The sequence below is a fragment of the Cyclopterus lumpus genome, chromosome 21 (genome assembly GCF_009769545.1).
Source record: "Cyclopterus lumpus isolate fCycLum1 chromosome 21, fCycLum1.pri, whole genome shotgun sequence".
In the NCBI taxonomy this organism is placed as follows: domain Eukaryota; kingdom Metazoa; phylum Chordata; class Actinopteri; order Perciformes; family Cyclopteridae; genus Cyclopterus; species Cyclopterus lumpus.
In genome coordinates this window covers 11129506-11148357 of record NC_046986.1, presented here as the reverse complement: position 1 = coordinate 11148357, position 18852 = coordinate 11129506, and the positions used below count along the sequence as shown (strand labels likewise).

Genomic DNA, 18852 nt, shown 5'->3' with positions numbered 1-18852 from the left:
AAAGCAGTGTTGTGTAACTGAATGTGCTATATTGGCCTGGTATGTGGCCTTTCAGACAACATTACCTTTTTAGTTTTTCACTTAGTTGGATGCTTAAATGCTTACAGATCGCTGAATACGTTCTCAGTATTCACTAGAAAAGGGCTTTTTCATGATTTAGTAATTATTGACTTCAGCTGTTGCAGTGTATCCCATTTTTATGTTTATAACGTTGAACATTTTTGAGAGGAAACTTTTGCGAACTTAAGATTTGTATTTATTTTTGTGCTAGAATCGCCTGACACTGAGGCAGCCATGGACCTAGGAGCGTCTGAAGTGATGGAGTCTGAGGTTCTTTATGACTGCGTGATCTGTGGCCAAAGCGGGCCGTCCACCGAAGATAGACCCACTGGCCTAGTAGTTCTCCTCCAAGCATCCTCAGGTACAGCATGTCCCAGCATCCTCCCCTTTCATTCTCAGATGGTGAAATTAATAACCTACACAGGACACATTCTTTTACAGGGAGTACAACTTAAACAACCATTTTAAATCTGTGTTTGTAATTTTGCCTTTTAAACCAAAACGCCTATTGACGGCACCTTTTTGATTTGGAGAATTGTGATAGTCGTTGTTCACTTTTTTTTCTGATATTTTTACATACTGAATGCGTTCGACAGATTAACCATCACCGCATCATAATTCATAACTGACATCTGTGATTGGCTTTCAGTGCTCGGACACCGCTGCCAAAGCAAAGAGGCTAAGAAGCTACCAACTAGTGACGAAGAGCACATCTACGCTGCGGACACGTGTGGAGTGGCCCATGATGTCAGGCTCACGCTCATGCAACGGTTCTTCAAAGATGTAGGTGTCTCCGGAAATATTGGCAGCTTTATTCAGGAGTGGAATAGGCTGAAAGCACTTGGAGCACGATTGTAAATATAGATTTGTGGTATATAAATAACCTCTTCAGAGCTCTAAGAACAGTCTTTCATTCTGTGTCTTTGGATTTTTGACATTAAGTTTATACTGCAATTTAAGCAGCTGCTGACGTCTCTTTAAAGACTGTAGGATGTTCGATGGTCCTTGTTATAGAATCCAAACAGTAGCATATAAATGCATATACCAGTAGGCAGAATTTCCAGAAATAATTATCATTGTCATCACTAAAAAGTTTAATTGAAAATTGCTGTTACCGAGCTGCTTTCATTTGTTTCTCATGCCAACGTTGTCTATTGATTAGCTTGAAATATAAGTCCAAAGCAAAAATGATTACACAAGTTGAATTGGATATGATCTAATAAAAAGTCTAATAGGCTGTTAAACAATGCTTAATTGAAAATACCGCATCAATAGGGTGTTCATTGTAGTTAGTTAATTACATTTTTTTTAAATGTATATATTTATCGGCACCACAATATATACAAAAGGCCCAAGAGGTTGAATGTTCAAAGACATGTTTGCGTGCCCTAATGGATTTGATTTTTCTGCAGAGTTCTTGTCTGCAGTCGGTGTCAATAGGTTGGGATGGGGGCGTCTACGTTCAGACCTGTGGACACACCTTGCATATAGATTGCCACAAATCATACATGGAGTCTCTGAGGGTAAGAGAAAACTTGAAAATGAAATGATTAGTCATCTAGTTACACTAGGTATTTGACAGAAATGTATCAATAACAATTGATTAATTATAGATGTCATGAGTCGAGTGAATATACTAAAATCATGAGAGCTCCATAAATATGGGAAGTTTCTTACTCATCTGTTTATTGTGATAAGAAATTGAATACCTTTTGCTTTTTTTTTTTTTTTACCGTTGGTTAGACACCATTTCAGCAAAACAATAGAATCATTGTTGCTCTTGTTAGTACCAATACAATTACTTGGACTAAATTAAGAATTGATAAAAACAGGGCCCTTGTTCCACTGGTTTAGTTTGTTCCTTGTGTAGATGCTGTATGGACTAAAGATTTGGGGTCACATTTTTAGAGATAGTTCAGTCTAAAAGTTTTCCTTTTATAAAACGTCCCGTGCCACTTGTCTCTTTAAAGTTAAATGTGACCGTACCAACCTAAACTAAAAACTTGAATGTGTCTTTCCAGAATGACCAGGTCCTCCAGGGTTTCTCCGTTGACAAAGGCGAATTTACGTGCCCACTGTGTCGACAGTTTGCCAATAGTGTTCTTCCCTGCCGCCCCGGGCGGGGCACAGAGGCTGGTTCCTGGCACACGCCCACAAACAAGAAGACGCTTGTGCTTGTCAAGGAGGTGGAAGATCTTCAGGAGAAACTTGGCTCTTTCCAAGTAAGTGTTACAATAATGCGAGGAGTTTTACTAAAAGTATCCTGAATTTTCAACTCGTGTCATTGTTGGCAACATAGACAGTGATTGTAATTACTAGAAACAATCTGCCTACTCCCAATTGTCGTGTGTGTGACCTTTTGATGCAAATGTAAACAGGGCTGTTCTGTTTAAGGGACTTTTCTTCTTTCGGAGAATTCATCAAGCTGACGTGTCAATAACTACCAGCGGCACAATTCTGTAAAAACCCAAAATCTATGAGATGGATGTCATTATTTGTCCAGAAGAGCTGGAAACTGCATAAGGGAAAGTTACAAATGGACAATTCCGATGATTGTTTGCTGCTGTATTACAGTGTGCAGTGTCTTTGTAAGGCAGATATTTGGAAAATGTTGATGCGACAAGCTCACTGTATCGAACATCCCAAACTGGGATGTCCTAAACTGCGTAATTGGGAGGATAAAGAACAAGAAGAAGGAAGGAAAGATGCATTGTAACGAGTCTCCTGCTGATGGATATGTTTGATAACACTGTTTGACATCACAAGAAGGTTGTGGACATACAGTATTTACGTCATATATTTTTTAAATTTATTTAAATTTATTTCACCAGGAAAAGCCTCATTGAGATTAAAAATCTTCTTACTAGACTTATACTTATACTAAGTCAGTCTCTGTTTCCTACATCGTGCATTTTCTTGTGAAGGTACATACAAATGTTTCAATGTATTCAAGCAATAATCTCTTTAACTTTTCTGTTTTTTTAGACCGAATCCAACTTGAGTAAAGAAATGGAGCTGGTTATTAAAGACGTCAAGAATACCACGCAGAAGAAATACATGGACTATGGCAAGAACCCTGGCTCCCCTGACAATGATTTCCTCTTCATGTACTCTGTGGCAAGGTGAGGACAGACTTTCACTGACTTTAGATGGGACTCATTTAATGGAAGAATTAGACCGTTTTATTGCCAAGTAGATTTGCACATACACAGAATTTGTCTTTGCATGTTGGTGCATAAGAATAAACACAGTGAAAAAGTCAATATATAATAATAATAATAATAATAATAAGTATGAAACCATATAACACATACATAAATATACTGTATATTTTAGTACCCTTGTTAACAAGGATTATGTACATTTTTACACTAAATGTGATTCTCAACTTGTTGTTCTTGGAGGTGATGGAGGGCATGTAATCACTCAAGTGGGGTTATAAATGTAATTGTTATACATTCAAATATACATAGTATGATGACATGATATAACCCTGAAGTGCTTTGTGTTGCTACATGATGGTTGATGCTTGTTCTACTACTGAATTTACCTGTGCGTCGTTAAAGTATCGAACAGCCTCATGCTGTCTTACAACTGAAACTGTACAATCCCCTTCCAGAGGCGAGGGGTTTGAAGAGGAAACAAGCAGGGGGAGGAGTCAGCGATCACCTTTTGCATCTTGTGTTTGATATGTGTGGCATATTTGGAGGAGACCTGGAGAAGGTCACAGCCAATGATCTTAAATGCTGAACGTACAACTATTTCCAACTGTCCCCTCTCAAGGGCGGTTGTGTTGCCGTACACCACTGTGACTCTCCACAGTCGCTCTGTAGAAGTGCAGCATCGCCTCCCCAGTCAAGCAAAAAATTGCTAAACTGGGGCAGAAAGTGAAGCCTCTGTTGGTCCTTGTTAACTATATGGCTGTAGTTGGCCTTTGGTGGTGCCAAAGAAATATAAAATATCAACCCTCTCCACTATCTGGTCTGATGACAAATTAAGGTAAAACCCCTCGGTCCTCCGGAAGTCGATTTTTATTTCTTTGTTTAAACTCCGGTTCGGGGGGGGGCAGTGTGACTGAAAAGCAGAGAAAACATGTTACTTATCCTATCTGACAAAATACCTAAAATCAAGTTATATCCAGGCTAATTAATTCCACGCACCTGAAGTTTATCAAAGAAAATAAAGACTTGGTCATATTGGGTTGGCTCTTAGCGAGTCTTTGTGTCTACTGACCTCTGTCTGCGGTCCTTTTTCTGCACCACCTCCCAGTTTTACACAGATGCTTGCACACAACAGACAGTTGAGACCAGCGAGCCGAATGTCTGCCTGCTCTTTCGCTTCTCTCTTAATTCCAGTTCCTCAGCTTGAATAACAATGATTGTCCAAGCAAAAAGACAGTAGTGTCCTCTCAGTGTCAGTCTTACTTTGCATTTTAATCCAGAAAGGTGCCTTGAAATTGAACTGAAATTCAATACTGCAGTTGTTGCATAGCACTAAATCTATTGATTGCTTTGGGTTCCCAACTCGTTCAGTGGTCTGTGAAGGTGTCGTCTTTTCTTCATACTTGTTATTATGCTGCTGCATTGGTCCTGGAAGTGTTGAACAAGAACAACACCCTTCTAAAGTAGCCTTAGCAGCTTTGTCGTTGTAGGCTGCAGTAAAATAGTATTGACGCTTGCGCTATTTTCACTTATTAGGTCTGACTGAGTATGGATTTATTTCGCCTCCGCTGAATGAATTTAAGGACAACTGGTCTTTTAAGTGGTCCTTCACACAGCTCTTTTTATATATTACATCTTTGTGGAGCATCTTGGGGCTGAGCTATTGGTCTAAGACGCATACTCTATGACGCAACTCCGATGTCCCACTTTCATTTTGGCATGTCACCCTCCCCCCACCGAAAAGGCCAGAAACGTAATCTTGAAAACCAATTACAGTCCTTTCTCAGGTATATGTATCTTCTCAACAAGCTAGTCACAGGTCAGAGAATTGGCTGGCCTTCAGTTCACCTTGGAGTCTCTTACTTCTTCTTCTTCTTACGTCCCTTCCTGGAGCACAACCATCCAGACCTTTTGCCCACCCAGCGCTGTGGTTCCCTCAGCACTCCACCCTGAACAGAAAGATCCCCTAAGTGTGTCTGGGTGCCTGTTGGCTCTCTGAAGTTCAATGAACAGCGCAAATTGCCTGAGGAGTGGAACATTCCTTTGTCACAGGGCCACTCTTATCAGCAAAAGCCAGATGGAGCTTCACCGTGGCTGCATTATCTATGTGAAATTGCTTTTTCTCCCAGGAAACCCAAGGATTTGCCCCCGCCTCCCTGGCCTATAGAAAGAAATGGCCAGTGGCGAGATGAAAACGGGCCCAGATCAGTCTTATTTTAATAATACCTATCTGTTTCCACCATCTATGTACTTTGTTAGAGCTTTTAGTTTATTTTTTCACTGTTTTGGTATTGGGGAATTAAGATTCAGGAGTGAAATGTGTTTGGATATGCATGGGAAATGCACATTGGGGATTATGCATGAACTGTGGTTGAAACAGCTTTTATGCTAATAGTTCAGCTTGTGTAAAATCAGTCTTGGAAAGCTGTCATTTACTTGATACAGAATTGCTGCTTTTAAAACGGGCGCAGCAAATGGCTCGACTAGGCAGCGTCTTTCATCTTCCTAATCAAACTGGTAAAAAAAAGGCAGGCTACGTAACCAAAAGCTGAATATGATGACACACATTTATACCAATACCTTTATCCACTCCCTCACAAATAAATAAACTAATACATAAACATCTATATCTATGATATGTAGTATAACTAATTTGAAGTGAAAATAATAGGTGATGGCAAATATTAAGCTTTAGAGAAACCAGTTCATGTAACCATAGTAATCTCTAGTGACCAACACAACTGAATCCTTGTTCTCTTGCACGTCTGATTTATGTCTGCGGTGAACGTCTGTTCTAAACTGTCCCTGGATGGGGTGGTGTTTGAACCCCACCTTTACTCATCGTGAAATATACTCCATAAATAGAATTTTCTTGCAAACATGTAGTAATCTTTTTGACATGGAGAGGGTTGGTGCTCTGCACTTCAAGCTATAGTATACCTTTTTAGTGTTATGCTTGACAATAATGGTGGGGTTGGTTTGTGTGTGTGTGTGTTTTTTATATGTATGCACTTGTTGAACTGTTGTCATATGCTCCCTAACAAAAGTCATCGCTCTGTCTCCTTAGGACCAACCTGGAACTGGAACTTGTGCACCGGGGAGGAAATTTATGTTCTGGAGGGGCCAGTGCATCCGCCAAACGCTCATGTCTCAGTGAGTACTCCTAAACCTCTTCATCTTTGATATCTCACCATACATTATCTCCTCTGAGTCTTATACGTTTGCTCATATGCAATGTGTTAAGTCTGATGTGTTTAAGGGGGAATACCTTTGTGGTCCCTTTTTAAAAAAAATTCATGCTGATCTCTTTACTTTTCTGTTAGTTTTCAGTGACCTGCAGTGTTTTTGCTGCCGTTTGAATATAATGGTAGTTTAATGATGTGCTATGTCAGATGGTTATGTTGGCAATTATAGTGAAGTGTTTTTGCGGATGGCTACAACATTTCCCATGAGCCTCTGTGTAATAACGTTTCTGACTTTCTGATCAAACCCTTTTCTCCGTTGAACATCTAAACCATTAAAAGAAAAAGAAACAAACAAATAGTCGATTAGCAACAGCAGGCAAGGAGAGACGCTGTCCCAGGTGAGCTGCTGGGAGCAGTCAGGGTTATTGAAGCAGACAAATGGGCCAAGTACTGTTTTAGTTTGTGTAGAGGGGATGAAAACTGTGATCTTAGTTCCTCAAAGCCGAACATCAACCGCGACCATAAATGTTTGGATGCAGGCTGGGATCATGCAATAGAAAGTGTATATGAAAGTGTCAGAAATAAGTTTGTTGTACAAACTACACCCTATTTTCTGTTTTTTTTAATTATTCACCGAAAGTTGGGGCTGCTGCACTGAAATGGCCTGTCATCCTTGAGTGGCTGAAAAGAGCCATTTTTGAGCTACATTAACCATGTCGCCATGCTGACGGCCACATTTACTCAGTTGCACTACATTAGTGTTCGTTCTTCTTGGGGAAATGGATTTGAAGGAAAACGGCAGACGTGTGCTAACCGAGAGCTCATGGGGTTCCTAAGCCTGTTTCCCAGGAGGCACTGCTTCAGTTCAAGTGATGAGGATACGATGGACCACGGGGCAAGCTGCCTGCAATTCCCTTGAAATGGGCTAAATCCACTCTGGAGAATCAGCCTCCAAATAGCATGTCCTTGGTTTACTTAACTGCAAACATTTGAATTAATCTTGAGGACTATGTGGCTGCTGTTGAACGTGTTGCTCTCAGTTGTGCAGGCTTGCAGTACTTGGGTGAGTGCTGACAGCTGTATTTGTAATATTTAACCCCCCTATGTTTTGTGTGGTTGATATGACATTATAGCAACTTTGTAAAATCAAACTTGGCAATGTGAAAACCATTTTATAAAAGGTTACAACACAGGTCTATCTGAGAATGCGCCTCTATTTCCACTTTCCTAGTGGACAAAAAACCCACTAACACCTCCTAACATCTTATCTTTTGTGGGAAAGGTTGCAATCAGCATTCATTCCTGGGACAAGTGACTCGGCAGTAGTCACAAGTATTTATCTGCTCCGATCGCAGTAATAAAGAACATGTCACCCTGGTGGATGCACAATTCTACATGATGCATGTTGAAGTGAATGTAGAATAAATAAAGTCAACAGGGATTATTATAATTCCTTTATGCACAAAACATGCAATTAATATGCTCTCCTCAAAGCCACCAGACTCCAGCCACACAGCAGTGATGTTATCTGGCTGATTGTCATAACACACTACATTCAAACTGGACGGACAACATATACTGTAACTGATCAAAACATCTTTATCTGCCAACAGTAACCAACTCTAGGTTTGGTTGAAATAACCCTTTAATTAGCAGATTTAGATGTGAGAAGTTATTCTGTTATATGTGCTCCTTAAAGCCACCGCACAGCTCCCACAACATAAAACATTTCAACTGCTTACTAACCCTGTTTTCCGGTCCGTTTGTGACGTTGAACGTACTGGGGAAAGAAAACAGAAGGGCATACTCATCTATACTGGCAATGGGAATCTATCTATAGCTGCTAATAATGGGGATAAGGGGTATATTTGACTTTTTTTTTCTACTTCAATTTAAATTGGCTTGGCTACAACTGTGATCCCCATATTGGACCGGAAGTTTGGAATAAGCCTGTATACATGCTGCAATTTTATGACATGCATTTTATTCACATCTCAGTTCCTATATCTCACTTCCTATATCTCCCGTCCTTCATCCAGGTAAATCCTGGGTGGTAGTGAGGGCAGAGAGGAAACGAGCCGTCGTGAGGACAAATGGGATGCAACAAAGGACTGCCACTTTGCTTTCTTTATGTTGTATCTTTGTTCCCCTGTGGAGGGCAGTGTTGCTCCAAGTATTGCCAGTTCACAAAAGTCAAATTGCACAGCTGATTATTTGAAGCACTTTGCTGCATTACAGCATCATAATTCCCTGTAAAACTAAATCAAATAGGATTAGTGTTGCTTATTGAAAAGATGTTTGGCTTTACAGAAGGTTGACGAGTTAGTTTAGTGGCGCTGGTTTCAAGCACGGTTCATATGTGATTTATATCTCTTGCCCTTATGCTGTTGTAAATTATGTCTTTTAGAGGACTTGGATTGAGTTCATAATAACAATAGATTTTTTTTAAGACTAATAAGAAAGACAAGGACATGTCTTCAATTTGGATTGGTTTGATTACTTAACATCTAAAATGACCTCCTGCTTTTTGCCCAGGTTGCGGTTTGCTGTAACGTCGTATATTTTGTTACAGGTTTGCTCTGGACAAAGACAATTTTTTGTGTGTGTGTGTGTGTGCAGGGAGTCTCATGTTCTATTAGTTTCACAATGAACAGGTGTGACCTGACCAAAGATTTGCTCAAGGCTATCAAGCACTACCATGTAGTCATCCGGCCTGACCTGGTTTTATCTGAGCCAAACCATCAGCCTGCAGTCCGTTCTAGTCGACTGCTCTCATCATTTGATCAACACTGGTTTGCTGCTGGTGCGCGACAATGGACACTGAGATAAACAGACACTTGCTGGTTTTGGTCTTGTAAGACTTGTCTGGAACATGACAATGATGTGTCTTTTGTTTTTCCTCCTTTCTTTCAGATCAGCTGTTCCACGTGCTGGCCATGCACATGCGGCTGTACAGCATTGATTCAGCCTACAACCCCTGGACTAAGCTGACTCAGGTTACACAAGTCAGAGAGGCAGAGTGAGTGACTTTCTCTCTAAAGTACCTCTGCGAACAGTAAATCTATAAATCTGGTCATACATTTTTCATACTCCCCCAGTCTCTAATTTCCCCTCACACTTTTCCTTCCTCACATAAACATTCAATCAAAGGGCCACTTTATCCCCTCTCTAAATGCCACCATTTTGTCCGGCCCCCAGCAGCTTTTCCTCCACACAAAGAGGAGCTAAAAACAGAAAAGGGACCATTTGTGGTTTCCATAGATACCAATAATTGCTGCATCTGGCAAATTACCGGGCACTCCACAGAGAGCAAAACGACCCTGTCAAATTCACTGTACTGAGAACAACTGCACCACAACAACACCATGCCGTCACGGCGTCTCAGCTCCCAGCTGTCCACCTAGCGTCAACAGAAACCTGCATTTAACAAAACACAAAAGAAATAGTTTCTACCTCGCACACTTTCTTTTTCTATCTTGAATTGCTACTGTCTGTCAGTACATGTTGTTTCATGCACAAATGTGTTTGGACGTCTGAATTGATGGTGTGTGTGTAAAAAAAAAAAAGGAAGAAGAAAAAAAGGCTCCTGGCAGCACTTAACAATCCAAGATGAGCTTGAACAACCTTTCCTCCCCGTTAGTGTAGTTAGACAGCTGCTACACCTGTTACTATGAAAGGACTCGCAGCCATACAGTATGCTCAGAGGAGCCATTTGGTGGTTAAAAATACTTTGATAGGATTTCAGGAGGGAGCACTTTCATTGACACCCTTAGGCAGTCAACCTGATATAGCCTAGTTAAATAGGACAAAGAGAACTGTTTCTACATATATCCAAACATTGCTCTTGCCTTATTTCTGTTGGATAAACCAAAGACGTATGTATCAAGGTTTTACAGTGTGCAAATACAGTGTGTATGCACTGGTCTTGGCAGGGTTGAGCACTCTGTCCTCTAAGGCTTTCCTCCAATGCACAGTGGAATTAACTGGTGAGTGCTTTGGTAATGGAAGGTATTATTCTTTTAGTGCAGTTCCTCTCATTCAAAGCCCCCCAAGGCCTTTCTAGAGTAGAGTAGAGTAGAGTAGAGTAGAGTAGAGTAGAGTAGAGTAGAGTAGAGTAGAGTAGAGTAGAGTAGAGTAGAGTAGAGATTGGAACCTCACTAAATTGTCAACAGAACAAGAAGACATTTAAATGGAGATGGCACACAATGTGAAAATGTAACCAGGGCTACATTAAGGAAGTTGGTTGGGGACTGCAAGGAACGGCTCTTTTCATGCCATGTATTTGTTTAGCAAATTTAAAACGATCCAAGACCTTTGCTGGCATACCTTCTTTTTTTTTTTAAAGTCCTTTTCAGAAAACTCAATACATCGGAGCCGTAATCAAGCATTTCAAGTGAGGGCTTTTTAGGATTCTGAATGTTTCTGAGTGCTTTATTCACACAATAGGACATTCACAGAAAGAGACAATGCTCACATGATATTTGAGAGGGAGACAGAGTAGACAACATATTAAATTATCATCACATTAACGTAATTAGTTGCATCTCTGAAAGGGGCTCACGTAAAAAGTAGCACAGCCAATATTAATCATATTTATAATGGCTGTGTAATTGAAGAGCGTACTTGTATTTTTGCATGGCCATATTGGTTTTAGTTCATGAAATAAATGCATGTATTTCTTGTTTTCTTTCCGCCATCACAATAGCTTTTTGACTCCTTTGAATCCTCTTTTGTACGTTTTGCAGTGGCTTTGATGAAGAGAGACCTGAGGTACCCATGCTGTTTCGAGATGTCCCATCCCTCCTGATTATCTTTGTGCTAACAATGCCACAGCCTCTACGCAAAGGTACAGCTCCCATGTCTGCATCACGAGGCTGCAAGAGAGTAGTGAGTGTCTCAGTGGCTGCTCCACAAGGGCAGCCCCATTATCTGTAGTAATCAGTGCGGAGTGCTGGAAAGAAGCATTTCACGTCTCTTATCTATGCTCCTGTTGCCGTTATTTGGCCATGAGGATCAGAGACTCGACCCTGGTGATGGGAGGGCTGCACCTCCTTCGTGTGCCCTTCATCTGTGGCTTGTCGCCTCATCTCCTCTATGTTGGTACTTCACTAGAAAAGGCGGAAGGCCACCCAAAGACCTGGCACACGGCGGGGCTTGTTTAACGAGAGAAGTGTCGCAGCAGGAAGATCATTTCTTTGATGACAGAAATAGATTGACCAGCAGCAAGGAAGATTTGTTTATGGTATAATTGTTTAAAAGTGACTTTATTGGAAATTGCAGCTTTGGGTTGAAGAAGTTTAAGATTTGAGTTAAAATCATGAATTATAATTTGTTAAGGATTGTTCTCAAGGGTGGTGTTTCACAGCACGTAGCATATCATTGTTACAGGCTCTTTTTTTCTTCTTCCTTTTGAGAAATAGAGAGGTTGAGGCATGATCAGTCCCTGAGGGGTCTTTTGCACTTAATTGCTAAAAAGGGATGGCCTCCATTTTTTTTTTTGTTCGACCTTTTAAGTCTGCTCTAACAGTTTTTGTGAGCAGCACTGTGGAGCTGTCAGTAGCACTTTTCTGGAGAAGACTGTACTTTTAAACCAAACTTAAATATCCTTCAGCCTACATTTTCCTCCTGAAACACTCTGCTAATTATCCTGCACTTATCTACTGTTCAGTGAGGCTCTCTATGCAGAACTGAGAAATACAACGGCCCTGTGAATAGCTGCTAGCCGCCTTTTTTTATGCTGGAAGATCTTTTACACTTCACATATTCAAGTAATCTTATGCGTTAATTTATAATACATTAATTCAGTCTTAATTAATCTGTGTAAATTGTGCTTCTCCACTTCTGTTTATATTTTCATGTGGCTTGGTTTGTATAATCAGTGTCACCTTTTCTCCCTGTGTAGAGCACTTTATCTGTGTGGTGAAGATGCTGTACAACCTGCAGTTCACCCAGGCTGTGGCTGCAGTCTCAGCCAAGTTCAGCCCAGAAGAAAGGCAGGCCTGGAGCACATCTGGAGCACTCAAGAAGGTGAAAGTGAGGTCACATGAGCCTGATTCATAATGACATGCTGGTGCGAAAATGTATTCACCTTATTTTCCAGTGTCGCGCATAGAGTATGCCTTTTTCCTTTTCTTTCTTCTTCCTAAATGATGTAGACCTGTGATTGAGACCGTGCTGATAGTGATGCTATATGCTGACCATTACTTAATTTGTATTCATATTTATTCTCTTTTATTGGGCTTGTAATTATTTCTTGTGGTTGGTTTGTTGGTTTTCCTTTTTGCTTCTTGTGTAGATTGCCCCCATGGGTCTCCGTAGTCGGTACATCTCTTATATCTCTAATCTGTTTGTTAAACTTAACTGAAACATTTTTTAATAAGAAGGTCATACTGTAAAGATAATGGCACAGCCCAGCAGAATAAAACCTTTTTAGAACTGCTTTAATAGTGCGTCAGGAGAACTATTTTCAGCTCTCTGTGCAGTTTTAACCCTGCTGGGCAACATTTTTAAAGGGTGTTGAAAGTCTACTTGTATCCCCTGCTTGTTGAACCAGCTGTGTCCTCTGATCGTTTCCAGAACGAGTCTATGACAGTAAATCATTGCGTATGACTTAGTATTGAGATGAATTGAGCCCCTTTCGGTTTCATTTACATGAGTTAAACAGTCGATCTTCATTATCTCGGAAGGTGTGATTGCTGGAGAGTATTGCATTAATGGGCTATCTGTCTTTAGTCTATTAAATCTGTATTTGCGAGTAGCTGGCTTGAATGTCAAAAGACAAATAGCTGAAACCCTCCTCTTTGGGTGTTTCCATCCATAATGGAGGGTTGGATTCGTATCTTCCGCCTACATTGTCATCAACAGCAGTCCCAAGCGTTCACAAGCTGCTATTAAGGTGGATTTCAAATCCACAATGAGGATGGCATCCATATTTGGTTGAACGCCATTGTAATTAAATTTAAGTTGTTTAAAGAAGATGCAGTCTGAACAAAGATCAAAGCCTAGAGGGAGGAAATCCATGGATTTTATATTCCTAGCCTATAAATCTATGACAAAGTACAGCAGCCTAGATAAGACTGCTGTTTTATATTCTACCACCTCCAGCTGGATAAATGCATGCAGCATTTTCCTCTATATAAAATACTAGCCAAACCCATTGAATTTTTATCAGAACAAGCATTCAGTAATGACTCAACCACTTATCAGATATTATATTATACGGAAAGACTTATTGCCCGTTGCTTATTTTCATTATATTTTACTGTGCACATTTTATACCAGGAAGGAAGATGCACAAGTGAAGCATTCTCATTTTCAATATATATATATATATATATATATATATATATATATATATATTTATATTTATATTGTGACATTCTTATACTCTGACAATAGATTGATAAGGTCATGACCATTTGTATTCCTTCTATGTGTCTTTGAACTTGGTTAAGTGTCATGTGGTTGTCTCATTCATTTTGGATTTCCTGTGGTCTATGATAAATGTTGTCTGCAGGAAACAGCAGGTGTCCATCTGTGAAATCATTCAAAGGGGCCACTAAGTGACTCAATAAATATGTGGTGCATGCCTTACAAGAAGGGCTAATTTAGACTGCTAATATTTGTCATGGTTTCAGAAGTCTGAGTTCACTTTAATACCTAATTTTCCAGGTGTACCGGGGGTTTTCCATCCTCCTCCTAATAGATGAAAGGCTTTTTTCATACATAGATCAAGCGTTTGGAGGGACTGCACCAATATGGAGTTTTATTTAAAATTATTTTTATAGACGGCGACGAAATACTTTGGTTTAATATTCTCCCCCTTAATTCAGTTAAAATGTGAAATTGATAGATTGAAGTGCAACTGTTGTTAAATGTTTGATTTCATATCGTCGATGTTTTGCTTTTCTGCCACAGAATGTTATAAATGCTGAGACGTCTTTTGAAGTGCTGCTCAGTCACGTTATCTGTGAGCTCTCGAAGGACAAGAGTGTCTACAAGGTGAACACTGAAGAAACATCAATGGTGAGGCACTAAAATGACTAGCTTGATTTAGATTGTTATTGCCTTCAAGATGGTGCTCCCTCTCCCCCTCAGTCTGGTCTTTGCGCCGCTCTTTTTCTTTTTCTTGTGAACAATGAAATGGCCATTACCATGAAAAACAGGGGTCTAATGTCTCCACTAATCTCCAGCGGCGATATCTATCACAGTGTTATCAGCAAGCTGTTGGCTGGTTATTGATCAAGTGCGCCTGTTATTTCCCTCTCCAGCTGAACTCCGGTGTGTGGTCTCCACAGTCTATCGAGTTCAGCCTCCAGCAGTTCTGCCTGCCCTTCTTGCGCCTCTCATGCCTCCTGCAGCATCACCTCTACGGCGACAACCTAACGGGCTGCCTGGTATGTTATACAATACACATCATCCAACCTGCTGTGACGCTACCCTACCATTGTATCTTTGCAGCAAGAATGGTCAATATTGTTACTCGTCTTGTCTCCATTGTTGTTGACATGAAACCAGCATGCTTGACGTCTCAATACATGACACACGACAAACGGCTCATCGGTTGACTCGCGCTTGAATTGACTCATGAATCAAAGGTGTTGTTGAAAACAAAAGAGTGACCTCGCCAGCTGTTTTCTTCTGTGTGTTCTCAGGAGGAGGAGGAGTTCACGTCCTTGGCTGTGTGTTTGGGGCTCTTACCCTCGGCCCCTCAGCCCGCCAACATCGTGCACAGTGGCTCATGTCTGAGGTGGGCGGTCAGCGCCTTCGGCTTGGTGACTCAGTGGTGCGCTGAGGTCACAGGCCTCTCTCAGATGCAGGCTGAGCAGTCATTGGTATGTGTGTGTGAATTTCAGACCAAAGGGGCAGAAAATAAATATTATATATCACATCATTTTTTATTTCACAATCTAATACTGTTTTCATTGTGCAGCATAGGTTTGAATTCAGAAAATATCAGCATGTTGTCAAAGAAAGTGCGAATACTCTTTGTACAATTCAATATTCAAACCATGTATGTGGAACTTGATGTCCTGTAAATTACTCATGTACCTCAAGTGCTATTGACACTTTGAAATTAGTTTCAACCTTGGTTGACAAGGTCCACAGCTGTGAAGGGTCTCTGAGGAGAATGACTGGCATAACCAGCCATGTGTCTTATGCCCACGTCCGCCAGTATTTCAGTATCCTTGAATGGTGTTCGTCATTTTGTGAACATGTAGAGTGTCTTGCATGTCAATTTAGGTTGCCAATACTCAACAAAGGATGTTATTTATTATGACATCGTCTAGCCGAAGGACATTGGTTTAGACTTGGTGAATTGATTGTATTTGGTGCAGGTTGACAGCAAGTCAGATTTTTCTGTTTTAGAAAATGCATCTCTTGTAAGAAGCCAGTATCTTTATTGAGAGTTTGTGGAAGAGGTTAGAGATAACATTTATTAAATGCAGTGCACAATATATTTAGGGCCTGATTTCAGTGTTGTTTTTCTTCTCCTCTGAAGACCTTGCTTGTCCAGGAACCTCAGTGGACCGCCCCCCGCCTTCTCCAGCTACCCGACAACTACAATATCATCTTCCAGTACTATCACAGGAAGGCCTGCACCGCCTGCAAAAAGGTGCCGAAAGACCCCGCTCTCTGCCTTGTTTGTGGCGCCTTCGTCTGCCTCAAAGGCGTGTGCTGCAAACAGCAGGGCATCTGTGAATGTGTTCTGGTAAGTTCCTTAGGGCTTCAAATTCAAGGCCATATTGTTCTCTTTTTTCCTTCTTCTTTCTACTCCATGTGAATGCCAACCCAACCTAATTTATAGGTTTAACACAATTAATAATTGTATACCTCATTGCAAGATTAATTTACATAGCAGTTTGACTGTGTCCTGATGATTTAAAAAAAAAAAATCTTTTTCTTTGACAGCACTCCCAGCATTGTGGGGCAGCTACAGGCATCTTCCTCCTGATAAATGCCTCGGTCATCATCATCATCCGTGGCCATCGTTTCTGCCTGTGGGGTTCTGTTTACCTTGATGCCCACGGAGAGGAGGACCGCGATCTACGGTACGGCTCATCACACCCTCGGTCATAACTGCCACACATTATTATGCAGGTTACTTTATACAGTTAAATCATTTTCATAATTCTGTAGTTTTTTTCTTCTGCTTTGCATTGTGGGACAATGGTGTATAGAAATGGCACACTACAAATAACATGAGTTCTTATAACATCATGATTTCTTGCATACAGAATTTTTTTTTTTTAATACTTTTATGTTTTCAAGAACAAACGCACAGTTTTCGCAACATCTTGCTTGAATTAGGATCTAGTATGGAATTGGGGCACATTTTTTAACACTTCTCACACTTATTTTCCCCTCTGTCTTTTCTCCAGCCGGGGCAAGCCTCTCTTCTTGTGTGCAGAGAGGTATCGAGTGTTGGAGCAACAGTGGGGTTCACACACCTTTGATCACATCAATAAGCGCTGGGGCCCTCACTATAATGGACTCTAATAAGTCCATTTAATAACAGCAACGTGTGATGGAGGATTTTCTTCTTTCTTTTTTTTATGCGTCTGCCTCGATCAAAATATTTGGGAACTTTTAACGTGATAAACACAAACATCCCAGTGAGGGTATTGCTGCCACAGCCTTGGTTTATGTGAAGTTTGGTGTACAATCATGCCTAAAGATTAACACGTGCGTGTGTGTGTTTAAGTGATTTATTGTGTGGGTTTCAATAGAAAAAAAAACTAAATTTGGTCAAAGTAAAAAAAAATTAAAAAAGCACAACTTTGCCCAGAAATTAAATTGGTGTGGAACAGGGTTTTGAAGCCCTTTGTATTTATTCGGGTTTAAAAAAAAGAAATCAAGTGCTGAATGTCCCTGCAAAGTTTGATTACTTTTTGCACCATTTACAATTCTGTTAATGCATATCCCTTTTTATTTATCAAAATGTGCTCTGCCGTGCTGGCATGAGTTTCAGGCTCCTGATGAGTGTAGCGATGTTATTGCAATGTGCACTCATTATCTGCTGACATGTGAGGGGAGGCAGGACAAGTCCACCCATCAACACACTAGAGTTTTTTTGCAAACAAGCAAAGGCTCTTTTTATGGGTCTAGTTGCAATCCATCCTCAGGAATTTCTTTTGTGTTTGCTGTTTAAAATACGTTTTAGATATTTAAATAAATGCTGCTGCTCATTGTTCAAGTAAGTAATTTTAACTTTTGTGAAATTTTTTTCCTTCTTTTTTCTAAGTCTGTGCTTTGAGTTTATTGGAGATGGCTTGGAATGTTGACTCAAACTCACTTTAATGTTTAAGGAGGTATGCGGTCACCTCATTGCGCCCACTACAGATCTTGGTGTCCGGCCCAATCGCAACACAAATGACGACTCTAACACAGCTAAAGCTACAACCTGTCAATGAATGATCAATTCATTGTCATTGCTCGACAAAAACTTGAAGTCAAACTAATTTAAGTAGCCATTTTATGCTTTTGATTGAGTCCTAACTGCAGTACAGAGCGTTTGTTGTGATCATCCCTTACTCGTGCATCATCTAGTTGTGATTTATAGTTGCATTCCAACATAACAAGATTATCAGATTTGAGTACATTGTGCATGACATCCTTTAAGCCACCATTCGTTAAGTTAGCTACCTAATATTTTGATTATCATTTTTTGTCCTGGAAGAGAGGAAATGTATCCAGCTGTGCCTGCAACGTTAATTTTTTCGAGTGATGAACAGCACACTGCTGATATCGATGACGTCTGATTTGGAATTGCTGGGCCACATTGTGCTGCATCGAGGGATCTTTAAGGACAACAAGTAAACACTTGAAAAACCTTCCTCTTGAATTCATGCATTCTGTTTACTGAGTTTCTCCTCTCTTCTTTATTTTGCAGTACCCACTTTGTAAATGACCGCAACCAAATAGCCAATAAGTAATGGGTGTAAATTGTAACTGAAAGCTCTTGTGTGTTCTCCTGTATGAATGAAGAGAGAATACAGTACATTACTGTAGGTGCTGACTCAAACGTTCTGAGTTTGACCAGAAAGTATGACTTGGACATTTAATGCAAAATGTAACATATGTGAATAAAATATAAACACACTGATTTGTGGCGCTTTTTGTTTTCTGTTGCCAATTTTTGAGCACTACACGACTACCGACTTTCTCTACCATTTCTGTACACCGGTATCGGTTACGTCAAAGTAATAAGTAAAATAATACTATCATTCGGTATCTACACGACTTAAGAATAATTTCTAACGGGTGTATTGAAGTAATTTGTGAAATCTGACTGACATGAGTAGACTAGACGGATGAAAAACTGGAACCTCATGCCACTGCTATCGTCTTTGCTGCAGAAAACACAATCATTACCTTGTGCAACGACCATTCTTTGGTCTCAATCCACCGATGTGAACTGTAGTGAGGAAATGTGGTTGCATTCA

The 18852-nt window shown here is 40.4% G+C and overlaps 1 protein-coding gene across 5 annotated transcripts in view; it reads left to right on the top strand.

Moving 5' to 3' along the window:
- The window catches only part of ubr3 (ubiquitin protein ligase E3 component n-recognin 3), a 34472-nt gene extending 16636 nt beyond the window's left edge, over positions 1-17836 (top strand). For 4 of the 5 annotated variants that reach the window (XM_034562440.1, XM_034562443.1, XM_034562445.1 and 1 more), the window contains exons 25-39: positions 272-421; positions 710-843; positions 1473-1583; positions 2082-2282; positions 3046-3182; positions 6289-6374; positions 9320-9425; positions 11152-11252; positions 12309-12439; positions 14324-14431; positions 14677-14802; positions 15061-15240; positions 15909-16118; positions 16319-16458; positions 16789-17836. In XM_034562440.1, the coding sequence (XP_034418331.1) occupies positions 272-421; positions 710-843; positions 1473-1583; positions 2082-2282; positions 3046-3182; positions 6289-6374; positions 9320-9425; positions 11152-11252; positions 12309-12439; positions 14324-14431; positions 14677-14802; positions 15061-15240; positions 15909-16118; positions 16319-16458; positions 16789-16906 (2039 nt within the window). In that variant the 3' untranslated portion in view covers positions 16907-17836. The remainder of the gene's footprint in view (positions 1-271; positions 422-709; positions 844-1472; positions 1584-2081; positions 2283-3045; positions 3183-6288; positions 6375-9319; positions 9426-11151; positions 11253-12308; positions 12440-14323; positions 14432-14676; positions 14803-15060; positions 15241-15908; positions 16119-16318; positions 16459-16788) is intronic. The other variant, XM_034562442.1, reaches the window with a different exon arrangement.
- The last annotated feature ends 1016 nt before the right edge of the window (positions 17837-18852 follow it).